At 39.8% G+C, this 19611-nt stretch overlaps 1 protein-coding gene across 1 annotated transcript; it reads right to left on the bottom strand.

The window, feature by feature from the left end:
• Positions 1 to 1241: 1241 nt before the first annotated feature.
• LOC146925615 (uncharacterized) lies at positions 1242 to 15275 on the bottom strand. Its single transcript, XM_085712003.1, has 2 exons — positions 13448 to 15275; positions 1242 to 1317 (listed from the first exon to the last, which is right to left on the bottom strand). The coding sequence occupies exons 1-2, from the start codon at positions 14338 to 14340 to the stop codon at positions 1242 to 1244; spliced, it is 969 nt and encodes a 322-aa protein (XP_085568129.1). The 5' UTR covers positions 14341 to 15275.
• Between the last annotated feature and the right edge of the window lie 4336 nt (positions 15276 to 19611).

The following is a 19611-nucleotide window of genomic DNA, read 5'->3' on the forward strand; positions in this document are numbered from 1 at the left end:
TTCCTTGTACAAAAGGGTCGAAAACGAGTAATGTCCTAAATTAACGAGGACATTTTCTTAACCTCCATTTTGGCCGAATTTTTAGAGAATGCAAAAATATCCCATGGAAGTCGTAGTTATGTTGTTTACCTATCTGTTACACCCTAATTTTGGACCTAAAAATACTTGCTCAATTCTCCTTTACTTGCATTTCAAGTCACTTGAACTGTTTCTGATCAATTACATCTTTCTCTGCATTTTATTTCAATATTATTTGCAAAATTCACATAAAAGGGGCATTTTAGTCATTTCCTATGTCAAAACCTCTTTCAATCTTTTAAAAATTTGTTTGAGTCCTTTCAAATAGTTTGAATACGTCTTCATTTCAATTCTATGTCAAAGTCCTTTTTAAAATTGCATTTGAAGTCATTTTGAGTCAGTATATGCCCCTAGGGGTATTTTAGTCTTTTCAAGTGTCAAGACTCTATTCAAATCCTAAAAATTGTCTCTGAGTCTTTTAATTTTGATTGTATGAGTCTTTGCTTCAAATTCTTGTAAAAAATCCATTTCAAAATTTGTATCCGAGTCATTTTCAGTCGTTTTAGCCCTAGGGGCATTTTGGTCATTTCACACGAAATTTCGGCAGAGAGAGGTTACTTTAAAGTACCTCATTTAGGCCATTGGTTCGTTTTAGTCCGTTTTGTCAAATTTTAGACGTTTCACTTTACGTTTAGTCAAATTACCATTTTTTATTCCAATTTTATTTTTAGTTTTTTCTAAGTCCTAAAGTTCCTAAAATTGCACTTTGGTCCTTCATGTTATTTTATCTTATTTTAAGACTTTTTTTTAGGTCAAATTTCGTTTAAGTTTTTTGGTCAAATGCACTTTAGTCCCAAAGTTCCAAATATTGCAAGATAGTCCTTTTTGTCCAGGTCATTTCTTTTTAAGTTTTTTTATTTTGCAGGCCAGTCCTTTTAATTCTCAAAATTGCAGGATGGTCCCTGGGTCCAAAATACAGCAAGGCCGAAGCCAGCTAAGCCAAAAGTCCACATGTCAACAATTCATTGGTCCAATATCACACTTGGTGGCCTATAAATAGGCCACATCACCCAATGCAGTGCCAGAATCAATAATCACGCGCCAACTCATCAAACCACAGAAACAGAATCAAAATTTTCTCTCTCTTGGCAGTTAGATCAAAATTCAGAAACTACCAAGAACAACGAAGAACTCAACGAAACCCTAGTTCTCTAGAATCATAATCAAGTCAAAATTGGAGCAATTGCTTCGTAGTTCTCAGAGATTCGAGGACGAATCTTCATCACTGAACCACGACCTCTGCAATTCCAGCACCAAATCATTTGGTACGATCACAGAGGATTTGAGAGAGGCAAGAAGAAGAAGAATTGAAGCAAGATCACAGTTCGAAGAAGAAGGAGATCAAAACACCGATTTATTTTCGGTTTCGAAGCTCACCAGAAGCATCAACGACTGCGTGGATCTTTCTTGTTCGAATCTCCGAATCAAACTCAGGTAATCACCCAAACTCCTTCGTTTTTCATTGCAAGAAGCTCAACGAAGCTCAACGAACATAAATAAACGGTGAATTGAAGAAAAGCTTCGAAAAATTCGAAGGATTTTGAAGTAAAACCCTAAAAGATGTGAACCTTCAAAGATTCACCGTTTATTCCTTGAAACGAGGCTTGAAATCATCACAAGTAAACAAAATACTTCAGTTTAGGGTTTCATCTCATCGTATTCAAAAAAAACTTTCAAAAGATTCGAAATGAAACCCTAAAATACAGATCTGCGAAATTCACCGTTCGTTTTTACAAAACCAAGCCCAAATTCATCATCAGCAGAGAAAACAACGTAGATTAAAGCCTCGTTTCAAAAAGTGTGATGAGTTTTAAAAAAAAAACTGAAACCGTAAAGTTTTGAGTTTCGATCTGCATAGATCCAAGTCTTATTTGCCATTTCTGATGCTTGATTCGTGTTTAGATTAAAAAATAAACGGTGAAAAGCTTTAGATCGAAGAGTTTTGGTGAGTTTGAGTGGTGGTTAGGTCTCCGGCGGCGGTGAAACCCGCCGGAGAAGACGACGGAAACTTAGAGAGAGAAGAGAGAATTTGAGAGAGTTAGTGAGAGAAAAGGAGTAGGGAAATGAAGAAGGAACCGGTTCAAGGCCTTATATAGGCCACTGAACCGGTTCGACCCTTGGTTTGACCCGTCCATGCTCCAACGACCCAGGCCTGTCCGTTTTGGGCCTAACTGCCATACCAGAAAGCTTAGTTGTTATGCACACCCCCCTGTCCTGCATGTTTCTTGCTGTTCTTTTGCTATTTGCACCCTTACCTGTCCAATTTTCTTCACAAAATTCTTGAATATTTTTCTATGTGTTCTTGATATTTTCCTTAACATTTTTTTTGTGATCTTTTTTGTGCCAAAGCCTGTGAAAAATATTTGAAGCATTTTTTTTCCTTATTTTTGTTAGAATTAATAATTTTCTTGCACTTTTTAGTCCAAAAAACCTTTAAAAAATTCCTAAAAAATTCATATAGGTTTCTTGATAGCTTTGTAGCATTTTGTGATAATTTTCACATGTTAAAATTGGTTAAAAAAGAAGGTGTTGATTTTCTTGCTATTTTTGTCATATTTTTGTGCTAAAAATGAATAGAAATTTGTTTGATTTTAATTCCAATTGCTTGATGAATGTTAGTGACCTATACCACTTGATTTCATAGGGTTTTAGCTACTGTTTGTGTTTAATGTTGGTGCATAATTGTGAATCTTGGTAGGTTGCTTAGCTTACAAGTTACTTATGTAAATAAATAATGCAAATATGCTTAAAGTTTGTTTTAAAATGCCAAGTAAATCATGTTGCCTTAATTCCCATTCCAAGACTTGATTCTAAACCTTTAAAAGTGTATTGGAGTGTGAGAATTATAGGTCACATGTACCTTGCACTTTATGAACAAATTTTAGTCATGTTTACACTCATTTTGCCTTTATTTTGGTTTATTTCCCATCCTTTGTGTTCTAGTGTCTCTCTTGCTTTATTTCCTTTGATATTGTCATGTGCTACTAACTCCTTTCATTTCATGTTTCATCATTTCATAAGCATCTCCATTTCATCCCATATTCATCTCTATTTCTTTCTTGCAACTTAATTTGTACCAAAGTTAGAATGTAAACACTTAGGAGTTTTGTAATATTTTTCCTTTATGCACTTTTAACTTTCTTGGCAAAGAGGCCATAGAATGTACCTAGGGTATGATGTAAAGGACAATGGACTCTAATGATGTACACCGACACAAGCACCGACACATGCACACACACCACTTTAGGTATATAGCTAGAATATGCATGTTTAGATGTATGTTTAGGATTGTATGTTTAGATGTATATTTAGGCTTTAAACTTGGAAAAATCAAATTTTCAAAAAAACTTGAACAAACTTCACTCAAGTATTTTCATAATAAACCTTGGGGTCAAAACCCCATTGAATTTTCCTTTTATTTTCTTAATCAAACTCCAATGAAAAATAATCAAACTTTGACTTCTTTTGCAAAATGACTAATCAAACCTCACTCTTTTCATAATCTCATGCCTTTAAAGGCCTCTTTCTATTCTTCAAACTCCATTTTCAAACTTAAAATCAACCAACAAAAACAAAAACATTTTTTGGAAGAGAACTACGGTGGATTTGATCCCTTAAACGGGTACGTAGGCAAGGAACAAAATTCCTTCAATTCAACTAAAATAAAAATCCAAAAACATTTTTTCTCCCTCCAATTCTTCACTTAGAACATTCTTAGGTCTAATAAACACTTTCAAATAGCATTTAAAAATAAAGCGCGCGCGTAGAAATTAAAGACGGTTCCTATAGGATACTATAGTCGTTATGGGTGCCTAATACCTTCCCGTAGCGAAAACAACTCCCGGACCTCGATTCTCAAGGGTTTTGCTTACTTTTTTTCCCTTCCCAAGAAAAAATAAGATATCACCGGTTAAAAAGGTTCAAACGTAATCAATGTTTGACACCCGAAAACCAAGATAAAACAGCTGGCGACTTCACTGGGGAGATTCGAGAGTTACGCCTAGTCTTTATTTCCACGCTTGCGCTCTTTTTACTTGTTTCTTTTACTTGCTTTCCTATGTGAATAAATGTTTAAATTCTTGCAAACGTGTGGGGTGAGAATATCAAAAGTCCTGCACCCGGGCTGAGTGAACTTAGGATTTAGGAGGGATATAATCGACAATTCATTCCGGGGGTTGCCTCGTGTTTTGGATTATACGATCAATCCCACATAGCTGAGGCATTTTGGGGGGTGATGTTGTCGGCGCGTGTTGTCGCGTTTAGGCACTTTACTTCTAATTGCTCTATGACGCTATGAACCGTAGATAACCAAAACCATCCATGGCCATTTTCTAGGATGTAGTGCGGAGGCTAAACCGAGTGTTGTCTCGAATTTTAGTCGTCACGCGATACTACACTCAAGTTAGACCTTCCACGGATAATCATGGAGCGAGTGTTGTCTCGTGACACCGTGATATACGTCGGAGAGGTTGCAACTTGGGAACCTTTTTAGAACCCGGTTGCTATTATCCTAAAGCCCTAGTTTCACCGGACGCCGTGTCCACCCATGACTCCTCAACTTTGAACTTCAACCCACCATGTTTTCTCCGAACTTGAACATAATCATGCATTCATGCATACATGCATACATGCATAAACTTTTTTCCATGCATTGTTATCGAAGGGCTTAGACAAGTTGAATTTGTAAACATTGTAGGAATGAAGAGGACTAATTCCTACAAGTTCAAGGAAGTGGATTTGGCTAGTTTGAGAGATTTGGCACTCAAGATTGAGGATCCGACTGGTTTCCGACGTCGTTACGGGGCTTTACTTACTATTCTTCATACTAATGTGGATGAGAAGCTTGTGCACACTCTAGTGCAATTCTATGATCCGAAGTATCGGTGCTTTACTTTCCCCGACTTTCAGTTGGTGCCTACTCTAGAGGCTTATTCTTCCTTGATGGATCTGTCTATTGCTAAGGGGGTACCTTTCTTAGGACTTGAGCCTCCTCTTACTCCATTGGTTATTGCTAAGGATCTCTATCTCAAGACCACCGATGTCTCCAAGAATCTTGTCACTAAGGCACGTATCCGAGGGTTCACTTCAGAGTATCTTCTTGGGAAAGCCAACCTCAATACCACTTGTCAGGACACTCTCGAGGCTATTCTTGCACTTCTCATTTATGGGCTTATTCTCTTTCCGAATCTTGATGGCTTCGTGGACATGAATGTTATTATGATCTTCCACTCCAAGAATCCGGTTCCTACTTTGCTAGCTGACACATACCATGCTATTCATGATCGATCCGGCAAGGGTCGTGGATACATTCTTTGTTGTGTGCCTCTCCTCTATAGGTGGTTTATTTCGCACCTTCCGGAGTCTTTCCACGCCAATCCGGAGAATTGGTCTATTTCACAAAGGATTATGGCTCTCACTCCTAATGAAGTGGTTTGGCTCACTCCAGCTTCTAGAATCAAGGAAATTATCTTTGGTGGTGGTAAGTTTCTTAATGTACCTCTTCTTGGTACCCGGGGTGGAATTAACTATAACCCGGAGCTTGCTTTGCGACAATTTGGTTTTCCGATGAAAGATAAGCCCATCAATCTTGCTACAGCTCCTTACTTCTTTCACTACTCCAATGCTCCCACAGGAATAAGAGAGGATTTCATGGAAGCTTGGACTAAGCTTCGGAAGAAAGAGGTGAAGCATATGGGTGTAAGGTCCGGTATTGCTCACGAGGCCTATACACAGTGGGTGATAAACCAAGCTGAGGAGATCGGTATGCCTTACCCCTCTATGAGATATGTGTCTGCATCTGTTCCTACCATGCCTCTGCCTCTACTCCCACCTACCCAGGAGATGTATCAGGAGCATCTAGCTATGGAGAGTCGGGAGAAGCATCAGTGGAGAGCTAGATACTATGAGGCTGAGAACTTGATCATGACTTTGGATGGAAAGGATGAGCAGAAGACTCATGAGGTCTTGACACTGAAGAAAGAGTTAGCTAAGGCTAAGAGGGAGATTGAAGAGAAAGATAGGTTGCTTATGAGAGACTCCAAGAGGGCTAGGGGTGCCCATGACTTCTATGCACGATACTGCAGCTATGAGTCTGAGTCTGAGGATGATGCTTCCACTTTCTGTGCTTGAGGATCTCCATTTCCTGTTGTTATTTCCAGTTGTTTATGTTGTTTTACATTTCAAAGTCTATCCCTTGGCTTAGCATTTCAAAGGGAATCATCTTGTAAAACTATATGTTGGTTGTTTGTTGCTCGTTTATGTTAATTGTTGTTTAGTAATGTTTACAAGTTTATAATTTGTCTAAAACCCTTCGGTAACACAAAAAAAGTCTTTTTGCATATGCATTAACACATTTCATGCATCATATGCATTCATTGGTCACAAAAAGCTTCTCTCGTGCTCATTGCCTCCTGGTTTTGTCCGCCGCAGTCTGAAAAGTGGCTCGTGTTCGCAAAGTCTACCAACCAGACAGAATTCATCAGACAAGATTTCACAAGAGAAGGATGATGGCTAACTTTGAAGAAGAAAATGCTCAGCTCCGTGCCGAATTGGCTGCTATTAAAGAAGACTTGGCTAAGGCTCATGACGCTATGTCCGCTATGATGGCTGCACAGGAACAACCAGCCACTTCTGTTCCAATTACTGCTGAGGTGATTCCCTCTATCCCACTGTCTACTGTGGCTACTGATGCTCGCTTTGTTATGCCCAACGGCCGTCCTTATGGCCTCTCAGCTTACTACTCTCCTAATACTGCTGCTGGTGTCTCTGGTGTCGCTGGTCAAGGACAGATTCCTGTATCCACTGCTATGCCTCAAGTAACCACTGTTGTTACCGACCCTATTGTACACACTGTGCAACAGGTGATTGATGTTGATACTCCGCATGGACAAGATCCCGCAATGGAATCTATGAAAAGACAGTTGAGGGAGTTGGCTGGAGAACTCCGTGAGGTCAAGGCTAGCCGAGGAAACGATGGTGCTCCTGCTAAAGCTCGTGATCTATGCTTGGTATCCCGATTTAAGGTTCCTAAGAAATTCAAAGAACCAGAATTTGACAAATACAATGGGACTTCTTGCCCACATAACCATGTTATCCGGTATGTCCGAAAGATGGCTAATTACGCAGATAATGATGCACTGATGATCCATTGCTTCCAGAGTAGCTTGACAGATGATGCAGCAGATTGGTACACTAGTTTGAGCAAGGATAACATCCATACTTTTGAGGAACTCGCTGCTGCTTTTGAAGGTCAATATGAATTCAACACCCGTCTGAAGCCAAATAGGGACTCTCTTAAAGCCCTATCTCAGAAATCAGATGAAACCTTCCGTGAATATGCTCAGAGGTGGAGAGGGGCAGCTGCCCGTGTTTCTCCTCGACTTGATGAGGAAGAGTTAACACAGACATTCCTGAAGACTCTGAAGAAGGAATATAAGGAGAGAATGATAGTCTCTGCCCCAAACAACTTCTCTGATATGGTTACGATGGGAACTCGCTTAGAGGAGGCTGTCCGAGATGGTATTATCGTCCTTGAGAAAGGTGAATCTTCAAACAGTGCGCCAAAGAAGTATGGCAATGGTCACCACAAGAGGAAAGAATCTGACGTAGGGATGGTATCTGGTAACCCATCTGCAGCTGCTACACAATTGCCCTTGCCCTATCACTACATGCAGTACTCTCAACATCCCTTCTTCCCGCCATTCTATCAACAGTATCCTCTACCACCGGGTCAACCACCAATGCCCGTCAATGCCATTCCTCAGCAAGTACAACAACAGCCTCCCGCTCAACAGCAACGGCAGCAACAACAGGGTCCCCGACCCAAACCTTCTTTTCCACCAATACCATTGCGGTATGGTGAGCTGCTCCCAACTCTACTGGCTAAGGGACACTGTGTCACTAGACCAGGCAAGCCTCCGCCTAATCCATTGCCTCCCAGGTTCCGACAGGATCTGACATGTGAGTTCCATCAGGGCGCTCAAGGCCACGATGTTGAAGGTTGCTTTGCTCTGAAATATATTGTGAAAGACCTGATAGAAAAGGGACGGTTGACTTTTGAGAATAGTGTTCCTCATGTTCTTGACAATCCGCTTCCGAACCATGCTGCCGTCAATATGATTGAGGCCTTTGAAAGGGTTCCCGTTACTCAAGATGAGCCCATGTTGGATGTCCGCAATGTTGTTACTCCCTTGGTGCCGCTACATGTCAAGCTATGTCAGGCTTCTTTGTTCAATCATGATCATGCTTCTTGTTCAGAGTGTCTCCAAAATTCTATGGGCTGTTGTGTGGTGCAAGATGATATTCAGAGCCTGATGGATGACAAACACTTGATTGCCAGTGATGTATGTGTGATTGTACCAGTGTTCCATGACTCTCCTGTTGAAAGTGTATCCCAGGCAAAGAATGTTGAGCCTTTGGTGATCAGGTTACCTGGTCCGGTATCTTATACCTCTACCAAAGCAATTCCCTACAAGTACAATGCAACCATGATTGAGAACGGGGTGGAGGTGCCTCTGGTATCCCCAGCTACAGTTGATAATGTTGCTAGTGAAGTTACAGCTCTCAGAAGCGGGAAAGTCCGTCCACCCTTGTTTCAAAAGAAGGTAGTTACACCCATTGCCACGGTAACCCCACCAGTTGCTCCTCATGTTGACAAGAACACCGGCCCATCAGGCCAATCTATTGAAGAGTCCAATCTGGACGAAATCCTGAGGCTCATCAAGAAAAGTGACTATAAGATTGTTGACCAACTGCTACAAACCCCATCAAAGATATCCATCTTGTCTCTGCTCATGAGCTCAGAAGCTCACAGGAAGGTGTTGATGAAGATACTTGAGCAAGCTTACGTTGATCACAAAGTCTCTGTGGAGCAATTCAATGGAATAGTGGGTAATATTACTGCTTGCAACAGTTTGGGATTCGGTGATGATGAACTCCCCGAAGCAGGGAAGTATCACAACTTGGCTCTACATATCTCGGTGCACTGTGGGTCTGATATGATATCCAATGTTTTGGTGGACACTGGATCGTCTCTGAATGTAATGCCTGAGTCCACACTAAGGCAATTAAGCCATCATGGAATTTCCCTGAGGGGTAGCAGCTATCTGGTTAAGGCTTTCGATGGATCTCGCAAGGATGTTCTCGGGGAAGTAGACTTGCAAATTACCATTGGTCCTGAGACATTTCAGATTACTTTCCAGGTCATGGATATCAATGCCTCTTACAGCTGTCTCCTCGGAAGACCATGGATCCATGACGCTGGAGCAGTCACGTCCACTTTGCATCAGAAGCTCAAGTTCATGAGGAATGGTAAGATTGTCACTGTGCATGGTGAGGAAGCATATCTAGTTAGCCAAGTATCATCGTTCTCTTGTGTTGAAGCAGGGTCCGCTGAAGGGACATCATTTCAAGGATTGACCGTTGAGGGCGCAGAACCCCGGAGGGCTGGTACTGCTATGGCTTCACTGAAAGACGCCCAGAAAGCTGTTCAAGAAGGGCAAGCTGCCGGCTGGGGCAAAGTGATTCAGATTTTGGAAAACAAGCGTAAAGAGGGCCTTGGATTCTCTCCAACATCTGCTGTTTCAAAGGGAACTTTCTACAGTGCTGGGTTCATCAATGCTATTACTGAAGATGCTGCCGAAAGAAACCACGTGCCTACATTTGTTATACCAGGAGGCACTGTGAGAAATTGGGAAGCCATTGATGTTCCTTTAGTCATGCATGCTTCCATGTAATGTGTTTTGTTGCTCATGTTTTTTGTTTTCAAAATAACAATCCTTTCGCTCTGCCCAAGGCGAAAGTGATATCATTGTAAGGGCGTGTTTGTTTCGGCATTGCCGTTATCAATAAAAGTTGTCGTTTTTCTCACGACTCTTTGTTTTTTTACTTTTTAGTGCCTTTTTCTTGGAAATAATGGTAATGCCAGAAAAAACCAAAACATCTATATTTTTCTTATTAATTTCAAAAATCTGCATAAAAAACATTTTTCTCAAATCATCCCAATCATATTATGCAGATTGAACCATAATAAACCCGTTGAACACAGTGACCCTATGGTTCCTCCAAACTTTGAATTCCCTGTATATGAAGCTGAAGATGAGGATGGTGATAATGAAGAGATACCGTATGAGATCATGATAGGGCCAAACCGCAAGTGCACGGTCTATCGAAGTAATAGTAGTAAAAGTGTATCGTTCCGCTAGAGAGTTATGAATTCGATTAACTTTTAGATAATGATTAGGAAAGAAGAAAGATTATAAAAAGGGAGGTTTAGTTGCTGAAGGTAAACAACAATAATAATAATAAAAGAGCCTTGGGATTATTGGTTCATCATAACAACGAATCTTTTCACAAGCAAGCCTTAAACTTATAATTATGCGTTAATCCTAATTTCTAAGGATAAGTTTCTCTTTAGCATATCACAGCTTCTCTCGAAGTCAGTGAGTGTATCCCTCCAACAACCACACCTATTCTCATGGGTGATTGCCTTTGGGACCCTTGAAGATCGAAACTTTATGTGTCCCAAGGTTTGCTAGACTATTCTCATGTTTTGCAAACCTTGTCTAAATTCACTTGTTCGGATATCAAAGCTCCACGTTCGCTTTATGAATTGATATCTGTGATGATGAATTAACCATTATCAAACCCTCCGCGTTCGCTTCCACAGTTTGATAATAATTAATTCATGTTAAAGCGGTGAATTTAGATTAGGAATTAAGGTAACATATAATTAGGGTTTAAGGCTTGGCTTGATCCGGATTACGTCATTAGACTTATCCAACAATCCCAAGACAAAGAAGAGTCTACTCACTAACGTTCATTGTAGACATGGGGGAAGAAGAGAGAAAGCAATAAAGTAAAAGAACAATAATATAAAAGTGAACTTTTATTCCAAGAACAAAAGATGAATGTTTATGATGGAGTGCTACTCTATTTATAGCTTTACAATTGACTTAGAAACTAAGCTACTATAAGGGCAAAACAGTAAAGCTGCAACGGAGTAACTTGGGCTTGAAGAAAAGCAGCAAAAGTGGTCCTGGAGGGTGGCACGGCTGTGCCACATGTTGGCACGGGCCGTGCCAAGCTTCTGACTTGGTAGAGACATATTTTTGTCTCGTATCTTCGTATTCTTGTACTGTATTTGCTCCAGTCCTCTTTCTTTTGCTCCAAGACACCTTCCACCATATATTCGTTCCTAAAATATAATAAAATGCAATTTGAAGTAAAAGATTCAAAAAGGAAATAATATTAAAATAAAATAAAACCAAATCTAAATAAAACGATATTAAATAATGCATAAAACTAGACTAAATTATGACTCATCAAACTCCCCCACACTTGAATCTTTGCTTGTCCTCAAGCAAAAGGCAATAGACATAGCAGCAACAAAAGATTAATTATGGCAATATTAAGAACACATGTCTCAAAAGAAAGGTTTTGCTTCAAGTACACTAATTACAATTTCAAATATTCCTCATGAACCTATTCTACCCAACATCAAGTCTCAAGTGAGTGTGTGTGTGCAGTCCAACCCTTTTCTTGCTCCTGTATAAGACAGATATTATGAGGAACAGGTTCTATCCTTAGTGCTAAAGTAACCGAGAAAAGTCCTTTCTTCATTTCATATAAGAGTGATGGGAATTTAAGTTAAAATTAGATTAGATTAACAATTAAGCACAAGGGGCTGCAGATGCTTAGGGGCTATCTATCCTCGTAGGAAGTCTTCTCGGATGTAATTGTCCTTTCCCCCTAGATTCAAAATCACCCTAAGCAGTGCTGCAAAATTATTATTTGTTTCATCTCCGCGTAGGAAGTCTTTTTGGATGTAATTGTCCTTTCCCCCTAGCATTGATGAATTTGTTTCACTTTAGGTTCAAATTAGGGAGTCACCACCACAATTAGGAAGTTAGGGATTGTCCTTTCCCCCACATGTTGGTGCCATTCTCCCGCCCCATTTTAACTTTAACAATTAAGAGAATATAACAATATAGCACAATTGATTAATTTCCCACACAAACTTATACTACTTTTACTCTGAAGACTTTAAAGGGTCTAAGTTAACATTAAAGATAGAACGTGCTCCTTAAAATACCTATTCATACACTTGCTCAAAGATTGCAACCGGGTGCTTTTCTCATTGGAGAATTTTCACAATAAAACAAGATATGGGTATAGCAAGAACACAAGAAACTACTTTCATGTACAAGAAACAACCTTTAAAGAAGAGACAAAACAAAAATTTTTATGCCATATTTTACATTAAAAACAAGCTACTAATCATGCCTCTTGCTATAAAAACAAAACAAAAGAATAAAGTTCAAGGGAGTTTGGGAACACTACGACTCTAGACACTTTATTAGGCCCCCCCACACTTAGGAGAAGCATTGTCCTCAATGATTCAAAAAGAAAAAATAAAAGAAGAAGAAGAAGAGGAAGGAGAAGAAGAAGAAGAAGGAGTAGAAGTAGAAGAAGAGGAGGAAGAAGAAAGAGTAAAGGAAGAGGAAAGCTCACAATTTTATTGAAGTTCATAAAGTAGACCTTTGGAGGTGAAGGTGTTGCATCATGTTGTGGAGCATTTGATTGTTTTCTTCATTTATTCGATTTCTCCTTTGGACATTGTTCCTTTCAACACCTTATCTTTGTTACTCGGTGCTTATTCTTTGAACTTTGGTTTGCATCCATGCCCGCCGTTCATCATTATAGCTTCCACCGGTTTCTTGTTCATGGTGCAAGTTTGCACCTACCTCCTCTTCATTACCATCATCATCGCGATCATTATGTACCTGTGGGTTAGTACCAACATAAAGCAAATTTTCCACCACCTCCGGATTAGTTATGTCCGGATTAGGTAGAATGATCAAACAATAAGCTCTAATAATTCTCCATTCATATTGGTAATTGTGAGTAGGTTCATGGGTTCTAAGGACAAAGTAGTGATTGTATATAAGTCTAGACAAAAGTTTCCCTCTATCCTCTTGATCCCTTGATTCACACTCACCCCAAACTTCCTAGCAAGAAAAGTGATGATTCCACCTACCATTATATCACTTATCATCCAGTTTCTTTTTAACAATTGAAACAAGTTAATCAAGCAAATAATAGCAAATGTTATATCATGGTTATAAAGCATAGCCCACAACAACTCATTAATCCTCATCATTCCTACCTCTATCCTACTTTATATGGTGTCATGGTGCTCTTCCTCTTGGTGCAAGTTAGCACCTTCTCCTACATCATGGTGCAAGTTAGCATCGTCTCCCTCATCATCATCTTGCTCACTAAGAACCTGCACATCATCAACATACAACAAATTTGCTTCCACCTCGGTGGTAGTCCAAGATGGGTTAGGAAGTAAAAACATGATAGGCACAATAAACTTGAGTTGGTGATGGAGTGAGGTGTGACGAAATTTATAGCAATGAGGGTGTCCATGTTAAGTCTATTGTTTCCCTCAATATGTTTGATCCCCTCATCCTCACCAATGTCAAGATGCCTAGTTATGTATGTAATGATGCCACCCACCACTATATCTCCTTTACTTACCGGTCTAGTACCGACAAAGTCTAGGTAATCAATCAAATAAAAGCAGGTGTTGACCGGGTGGTTGTAGAGCATTGCCCAAAACATGAAGAGCTCATCGGTTCTAGTGTTTCCTAGCTTGGTTCTACCCCAAATAGTGCAAGCCATTACCCTTTGAAGGTACCTAAGTACGGGTTTGTGAATGTTGCTAGATTTATTGGCTCTAGTGACAAAGGAGCTAAGGTCGGTGATACGTTCCCAAAAGACAGCGGGTTGATAGTCAACCGGCTTAAGGCTAGGATCCCAAGAATCATGGATATACCCCTCGTTTGCAAAACCTAAGGCATCACAAAAGTGCTGAAGAGACATATCATAATCAATATTCATTAGCCTAAAGGAAACTCTATGGTTAGGGTTATCATAATTCAACCTATCTTTAGTAAAAACAATGGAACTCAAAAATTCATAGGTGAAATTCTCATAATCCCTCATAGGTTCTAACATATCAGTCCAACCTAGCCTTCTTATCAACCTATAGACATCATTTCTAAGCTCTAGCATATTCAAAGTATGAGAATCAGGATATCGAGAAGGATGCAAGGGTTTAAAGATTAGAATTTTATACCTATCCCTTTGTGAGTTGTCCTTAAACTTGATCCCATGATTCTTGGCTTGTGCTTGCTTCTTTGAGGGAGGTCCTCCTTGAGACCTTGCTGGTTCCTTACCACTTCTTCTTGAAGCCATTAGACCTTGACCTTGGGTTGACTTTGTGTGGTTTGGTTGAAGGTTAGGGTTTGGAAGATTTGTAGTGGAAAGGATTGGTTTAGGGTTGGGGTTGATGTTTGAGTAAGGTTTATGAGTTTGATGATGAAGATTGGTGAAGAAATTGGGTTAGGGTTTAATGGTGTATGAATTTGGTGTTTGGTTGGGTGAAGGTTGGTTTTGATTGGTGGTTAAGTTGGGAATGATGAATTGGGATAATTTGGTTAATAATTTGTTAGATTTGGTGGAGTTATGGAGGTTTGGAGGTTGGGGGTTAATGGAGTTTTTAGAGAGAAGTGAGTGAATGGGGAAGGAGAATTTTTTTTTTTTTTTTGGTATGTGGTGCAGAAGCTTGGCACGGGCAGTGCCAACATTGGCACGGGCAGTGCCAACATTGGCACGGGCAGTGCCAACATTCTGCCAGTTTTTTGGTTTTGGGTGGTTTTGGGTTGGCACGGCCGTGCCAACCTTAGCACGGGCCGTGCCAACATTCTGGTCACGGGGGCTTCAAAATTTTCAGTTTTTCTTGAATCATACTTGGACAATTACCTACAAAACAACTTAAAACAAAGAAAAACAAACAAAACAAAAGCAATTAAATGCGTGGGTTGCCTCCCACGAAGCGCTCGTTTAAAGTCATTAGCTTGACGATCAAAAGGTTTCTCTATCCGATACCTAATCTCTCACTAAGGGACAATGGCATCAAACTAATATTCTCCCCCAAATCACATGTGGTTCTTTCTATAGTCTTGGATCCTATGACATATGGTATGGAAAAACTTTCTGGATCCTTAAGTTTAGATGACAATTTGCTTTGAATGATTGCAATAGATTTCCTAAACTGCTCATCTAACTTGGACTCATCAAACCCTTGTGGGAAATGAATTTTTGGCTCATATGGTGGTGATATGTGAGGCTTTCCACTTTCTACTACAACTTTCTCACTTTGTGGCTTTTCACTCTCTACCTCAACCTCAAGTTTCTTGGTTTCCACAACGGGGTCTTCTAATTGCTTACCATCCCTAGGTGTAATAGCATTTATTGGGCTTTTGGGGTTGGTTTCAGTTTGACTCGGGAAGACTCCGGAGGGTTGTGGGGAAGAGGTTACTTGTTGGGCTACTTGAGGGATTTGAGTCTCAAGCATTTTGTTGTGAGTAGAAAGAGAATCCACATTTGCGGAAAGCCTATTGAGAGAGTCATTCAAAATTCCAGCTTTGACTTTAAACTGTTGGTTATGCCTAATGTTATCTAATTCAAAATTTTCTATCAAAAGTTCCAAGTCGGATTTTTGAGAGACTCTTTGGTTGTTTGCAAAACCGGGTGGTGATATTTGTTGTCCAAAAAGATTTTGAGGGGTTTGAGAAAAAATTTGATCATTCCTAAACCCATAGTTTACCTGCTCGGGACTTCTAACAACACTACCTAGTTGACATTCAACACCAGTGTGACCAAAAATTTCATAAGCTTTACAAGGTGGTGAAAGGGGCGAAAAGGTCCATTGATAAAGGTTTTGAGCCATGCCTGAAATCAAAACAGTTAGAGATATAATAGAAAAAGAGAGAGAGAGAGAGAGAGAGAGAGAGAAAGATATTTTTTTTATTTTTTTTATAAATATATATATTTGAAACAAATATAAAACGAAAATAGAATAAAATAGAATAAAGTAAAGATTTTTTTTTTTTTTTTTGAAAGAAATATAAAAACAATAAAATAAAATAAAATAAAACAACGAAAAAGATTTTTTTTTTTTTTTAGTCTAATCACTATTAAAAAGTTAATCAAATTACAACAACTCCCCGGCAGCGGCGCCAAAAACTTGATAGGGCCAAACCGCAAGTGCACGGTCTATCGAAGTAATAGTAGTAAAAGAGTATCGTTCCGCTAGAGAGTTATGAATTCGATTAACTTTTAGATAATGATTAGGAAAGAAGAAAGATTATAAAAAGGGAGGTTTAGTTGCTGAAGGTAAACAACAATAATAATAATAAAAGAGCCTTGGGATTATTGGTTCATCATAACAACGAATCTTTTCACAAGCAAGCCTTAAACTTATAATTATGCGTTAATCCTAATTTCTAAGGACAAGTTTCTCTTTAGCATATCACAGCTTCTCTCGAAGTCAGTGAGTGTATCCCTCCAACAACCACACCTATTCTCATGGGTGATTGCCTTTGGGACCCTTGAAGATCGAAACTTTATGTGTCCCAAGGTTTGCTAGACTATTCTCATGTTTTGCAAACCTTGTCTAAATTCACTTGTTCGGATATCAAAGCTCCGCGTTCGCTTTATGAATTGATATCTGTGATGATGAATTAGCCATTATCAAACCCTCCGCGTTCGCTTCCACAGTTTGATAATAATTAATTCATGTTAAAGCGGTGAATTTAGATTAGGAATTAAGGTAACATATAATTAGGGTTTAAGGCTTGGCTTGATCCGGATTACGTCATTAGACTTATCCAACAATCCCAAGACAAAGAAGAGTCTACTCACTAACGTTCATTGTAGACATGGGGGAAGAAGAGAGAAAGCAATAAAGTAAAAGAACAATAATATAAAAGTGAACTTTTATTCCAAGAACAAAAGATGAATGTTTATGATGGAGTGCTACTCTATTTATAGCTTTACAATTGACTTAGAAACTAAGCTACTATAAGGGCAAAACAGTAAAGCTGCAACGGAGTAACTTGGGCTTGAAGAAAAGCAGCAAAAGTGGTCCTGGAGGGTGGCACGGCCGTGCCACATGTTGGCACGGGCCGTGCCAAGCTTCTGACTTGGTAGAGACATATTTTTGTCTCGTATCTTCGTATTCTTGTACTGTATTTGCTCCAGTCCTCTTTCTTTTGCTCCAAGACACCTTCCACCATATATTCGTTCCTAAAATATAATAAAATGCAATTTGAAGTAAAAGATTCAAAAGGGAAATAATATTAAAATAAAATAAAACCAAATCTAAATAAAACGATATTAAATAATGCATAAAACTAGACTAAATTATGACTCATCAGATCACTCGACTGCTTGAGCGAGAAAGAAGAGCCATTCAGCCTCATCAGGAAGAGATTGAGCTTATCAACCTGGGTACCGAAGAGAACAAGCGAGAGATCAAGATTGGTGCTGCACTTGAGCCAGAAGTGAAAAAGAAGATCATTCAACTTCTCCATGATTATCCAGATGTCTTTGCATGGTCCTATGAAGATATGCCGGGTCTAGATCCCAAGATTGTGGAACATCGAATACCGACAAGACCTGAATGTCCTCCTGTCAAACAGAAATTGAGAAGATCTCGTCCAGACATGGCTCTCAAAATCAAGGCTGAGGTGCAAAAGCAAATTGATGCGGGTTTCCTCATGACAGCTGAATACCCTGAGTGGATTGCTAACATCGTACCAGTACCAAAGAAAGATGGGAAAGTTCGAATGTGTGTTGATTACAGAGATCTGAATAAAGCCAGCCCAAAAGATAACTTCCCATTGCCTCATATAGATGTGCTTGTTGACAGTACGGCTCAGTCTAAAGTGTTCTCCTTCATGGATGGTTTCTCTGGCTATAACCAGATACGGATGTCGCCTAAAGATAGAGAAAAGACATCCTTCATCACTCCGTGGGGAACATTCTGTTATAAAGTGATGCCGTTTGGCTTGATAAATGCTGGTGCTACCTATCAAAGGGGTATGACCACTCTGTTCCATGATATGATTCACAAAGAGATTGAAGTATATGTTGACAATATGATTGTGAAGTCAAGTGATGAAGAGCAGCATGTTGTGTATTTGAAAAAGATGTTTGAAAGACTGAGAAAGTACAAGCTGCGGTTGAATCCTAACAAGTGCACATTCGGTGTACGATCTGGAAAGTTGCTAGGCTTCATTGTCAGTCAAAGAGGCATTGAAGTTGATCCTGACAAAGTCCGAGCCATCAGAGAGATGCCGGCCCCTCAAACTGAGAAGCAAGTCAGAGGTTTCCTCGGACGTCTGAATTACATTTCAAGATTCATATCTCACATGACTACTACCTGTGGACCAATTTTCAAATTGCTCAGAAAGAATCAGCCTGTTGTATGGAATGATGAATGTCATGAAGCTTTTGATAGCATTAAAGAATACCTGTTGGAGCCACCTATCCTTGTCCCGCCAGTGGAAGGAAGGCCTTTGATTATGTATCTGTCAGTGTTAGATGATTCAGTAGGCTGTGTTCTCGGTCAGCAAGATGAGACTGGTAAGAAAGAGCATGCCATCTACTATCTGAGCAAGAAGTTCACCGACTGCGAGACTCGGTATACAATGCTTGAAAAGACTTGTTGTGCTTTAGCTTGGGCTGCCAAACGCCTGCGTCATTATATGGTGAATCATACAACTTGGTTGATATCCCGAATGGATCCAATCAAGTACATCTTTGAAAAGCCTGCTGTTACTGGAAAGATTGCGCGTTGGCAAATGTTGTTGTCTGAATATGATATTGTGTACAAGGCTCAGAAAGCGATCAAAGGAAGCATCCTTGCTGACCATCTTGCTTGTCAACCTCTTGATGATTACCAGCCAATTAAGTTTGATTTCCCTGATGAAGAGATTATGTACCTGAAAGCAAAAGACTGTGAAGAACCACTGATCAATGAAGGGCCGGACCCCAATAGCAAATGGGGATTGGTGTTTGATGGTGCTGTTAATGCTTACGGTAAAGGAATCGGAGCTATCATTGTAACTCCGCAGGGGCACCACATTCCTTTCACCGCTCGAATAACTTTTGAATGCACAAACAACATAGCTGAATATGAAGCATGCATCTTGGGCATTGAAGAAGCCCTTGATCTGAGGATTAAACACCTTGACATCTATGGAGATTCTGCACTTGTTATTAATCAGATAAAGGGTGAATGGGAGACTCATCATGAGAAGCTGATCCCTTACCGTGACTATGCAAGACGTCTGTTGACATACTTTACAAAGGTCGAACTACACCACATCCCTCGGGATGAAAACCAGATGGCTGATGCTCTCGCTACTTTGTCTTCTATGTTTCGTGTCAATCACTGGAATGATGTGCCCGTAATCAAAGTGCAGCGTCTCGATAGACCCGCTCATGTGTTTTCCATTGAAAATATGCCAGATCAAGCTGATGAAGTTGTGAATGATAAAAAGCCTTGGTATTACAACATCAAACAATTCTTGCAAAATCGTGAATATCCACCTGGTGCTTCCAACAGGGATAAAAAGACTTTGAGACGATGGGCTAGTAAATTCCTTCTGGACAGAG

Source organism: Medicago sativa, chromosome 5 (assembly GCF_051527215.1).
Source record: "Medicago sativa cultivar Bolivia chromosome 5, Bolivia_mono, whole genome shotgun sequence".
Lineage (NCBI taxonomy): Eukaryota > Viridiplantae > Streptophyta > Magnoliopsida > Fabales > Fabaceae > Medicago > Medicago sativa.

What these genes read in the sequence shown, in the direction of transcription:
- LOC146925615 (XM_085712003.1), bottom strand. Translation starts at nt 14,340, where the DNA reads ATGGCTTCAAGAAGAAGTGGTAAGGAACCAGCAAGGTCTCAAGGAGGA. An exon ending in ATCACCAACTCAAGTTTATT is followed by an intron (nt 1,318 to 13,447) that starts GTGCCTATCATG and finishes CTGGAATTGCAG; the next exon opens with AGGTCGTGGTTCAGTGATGA.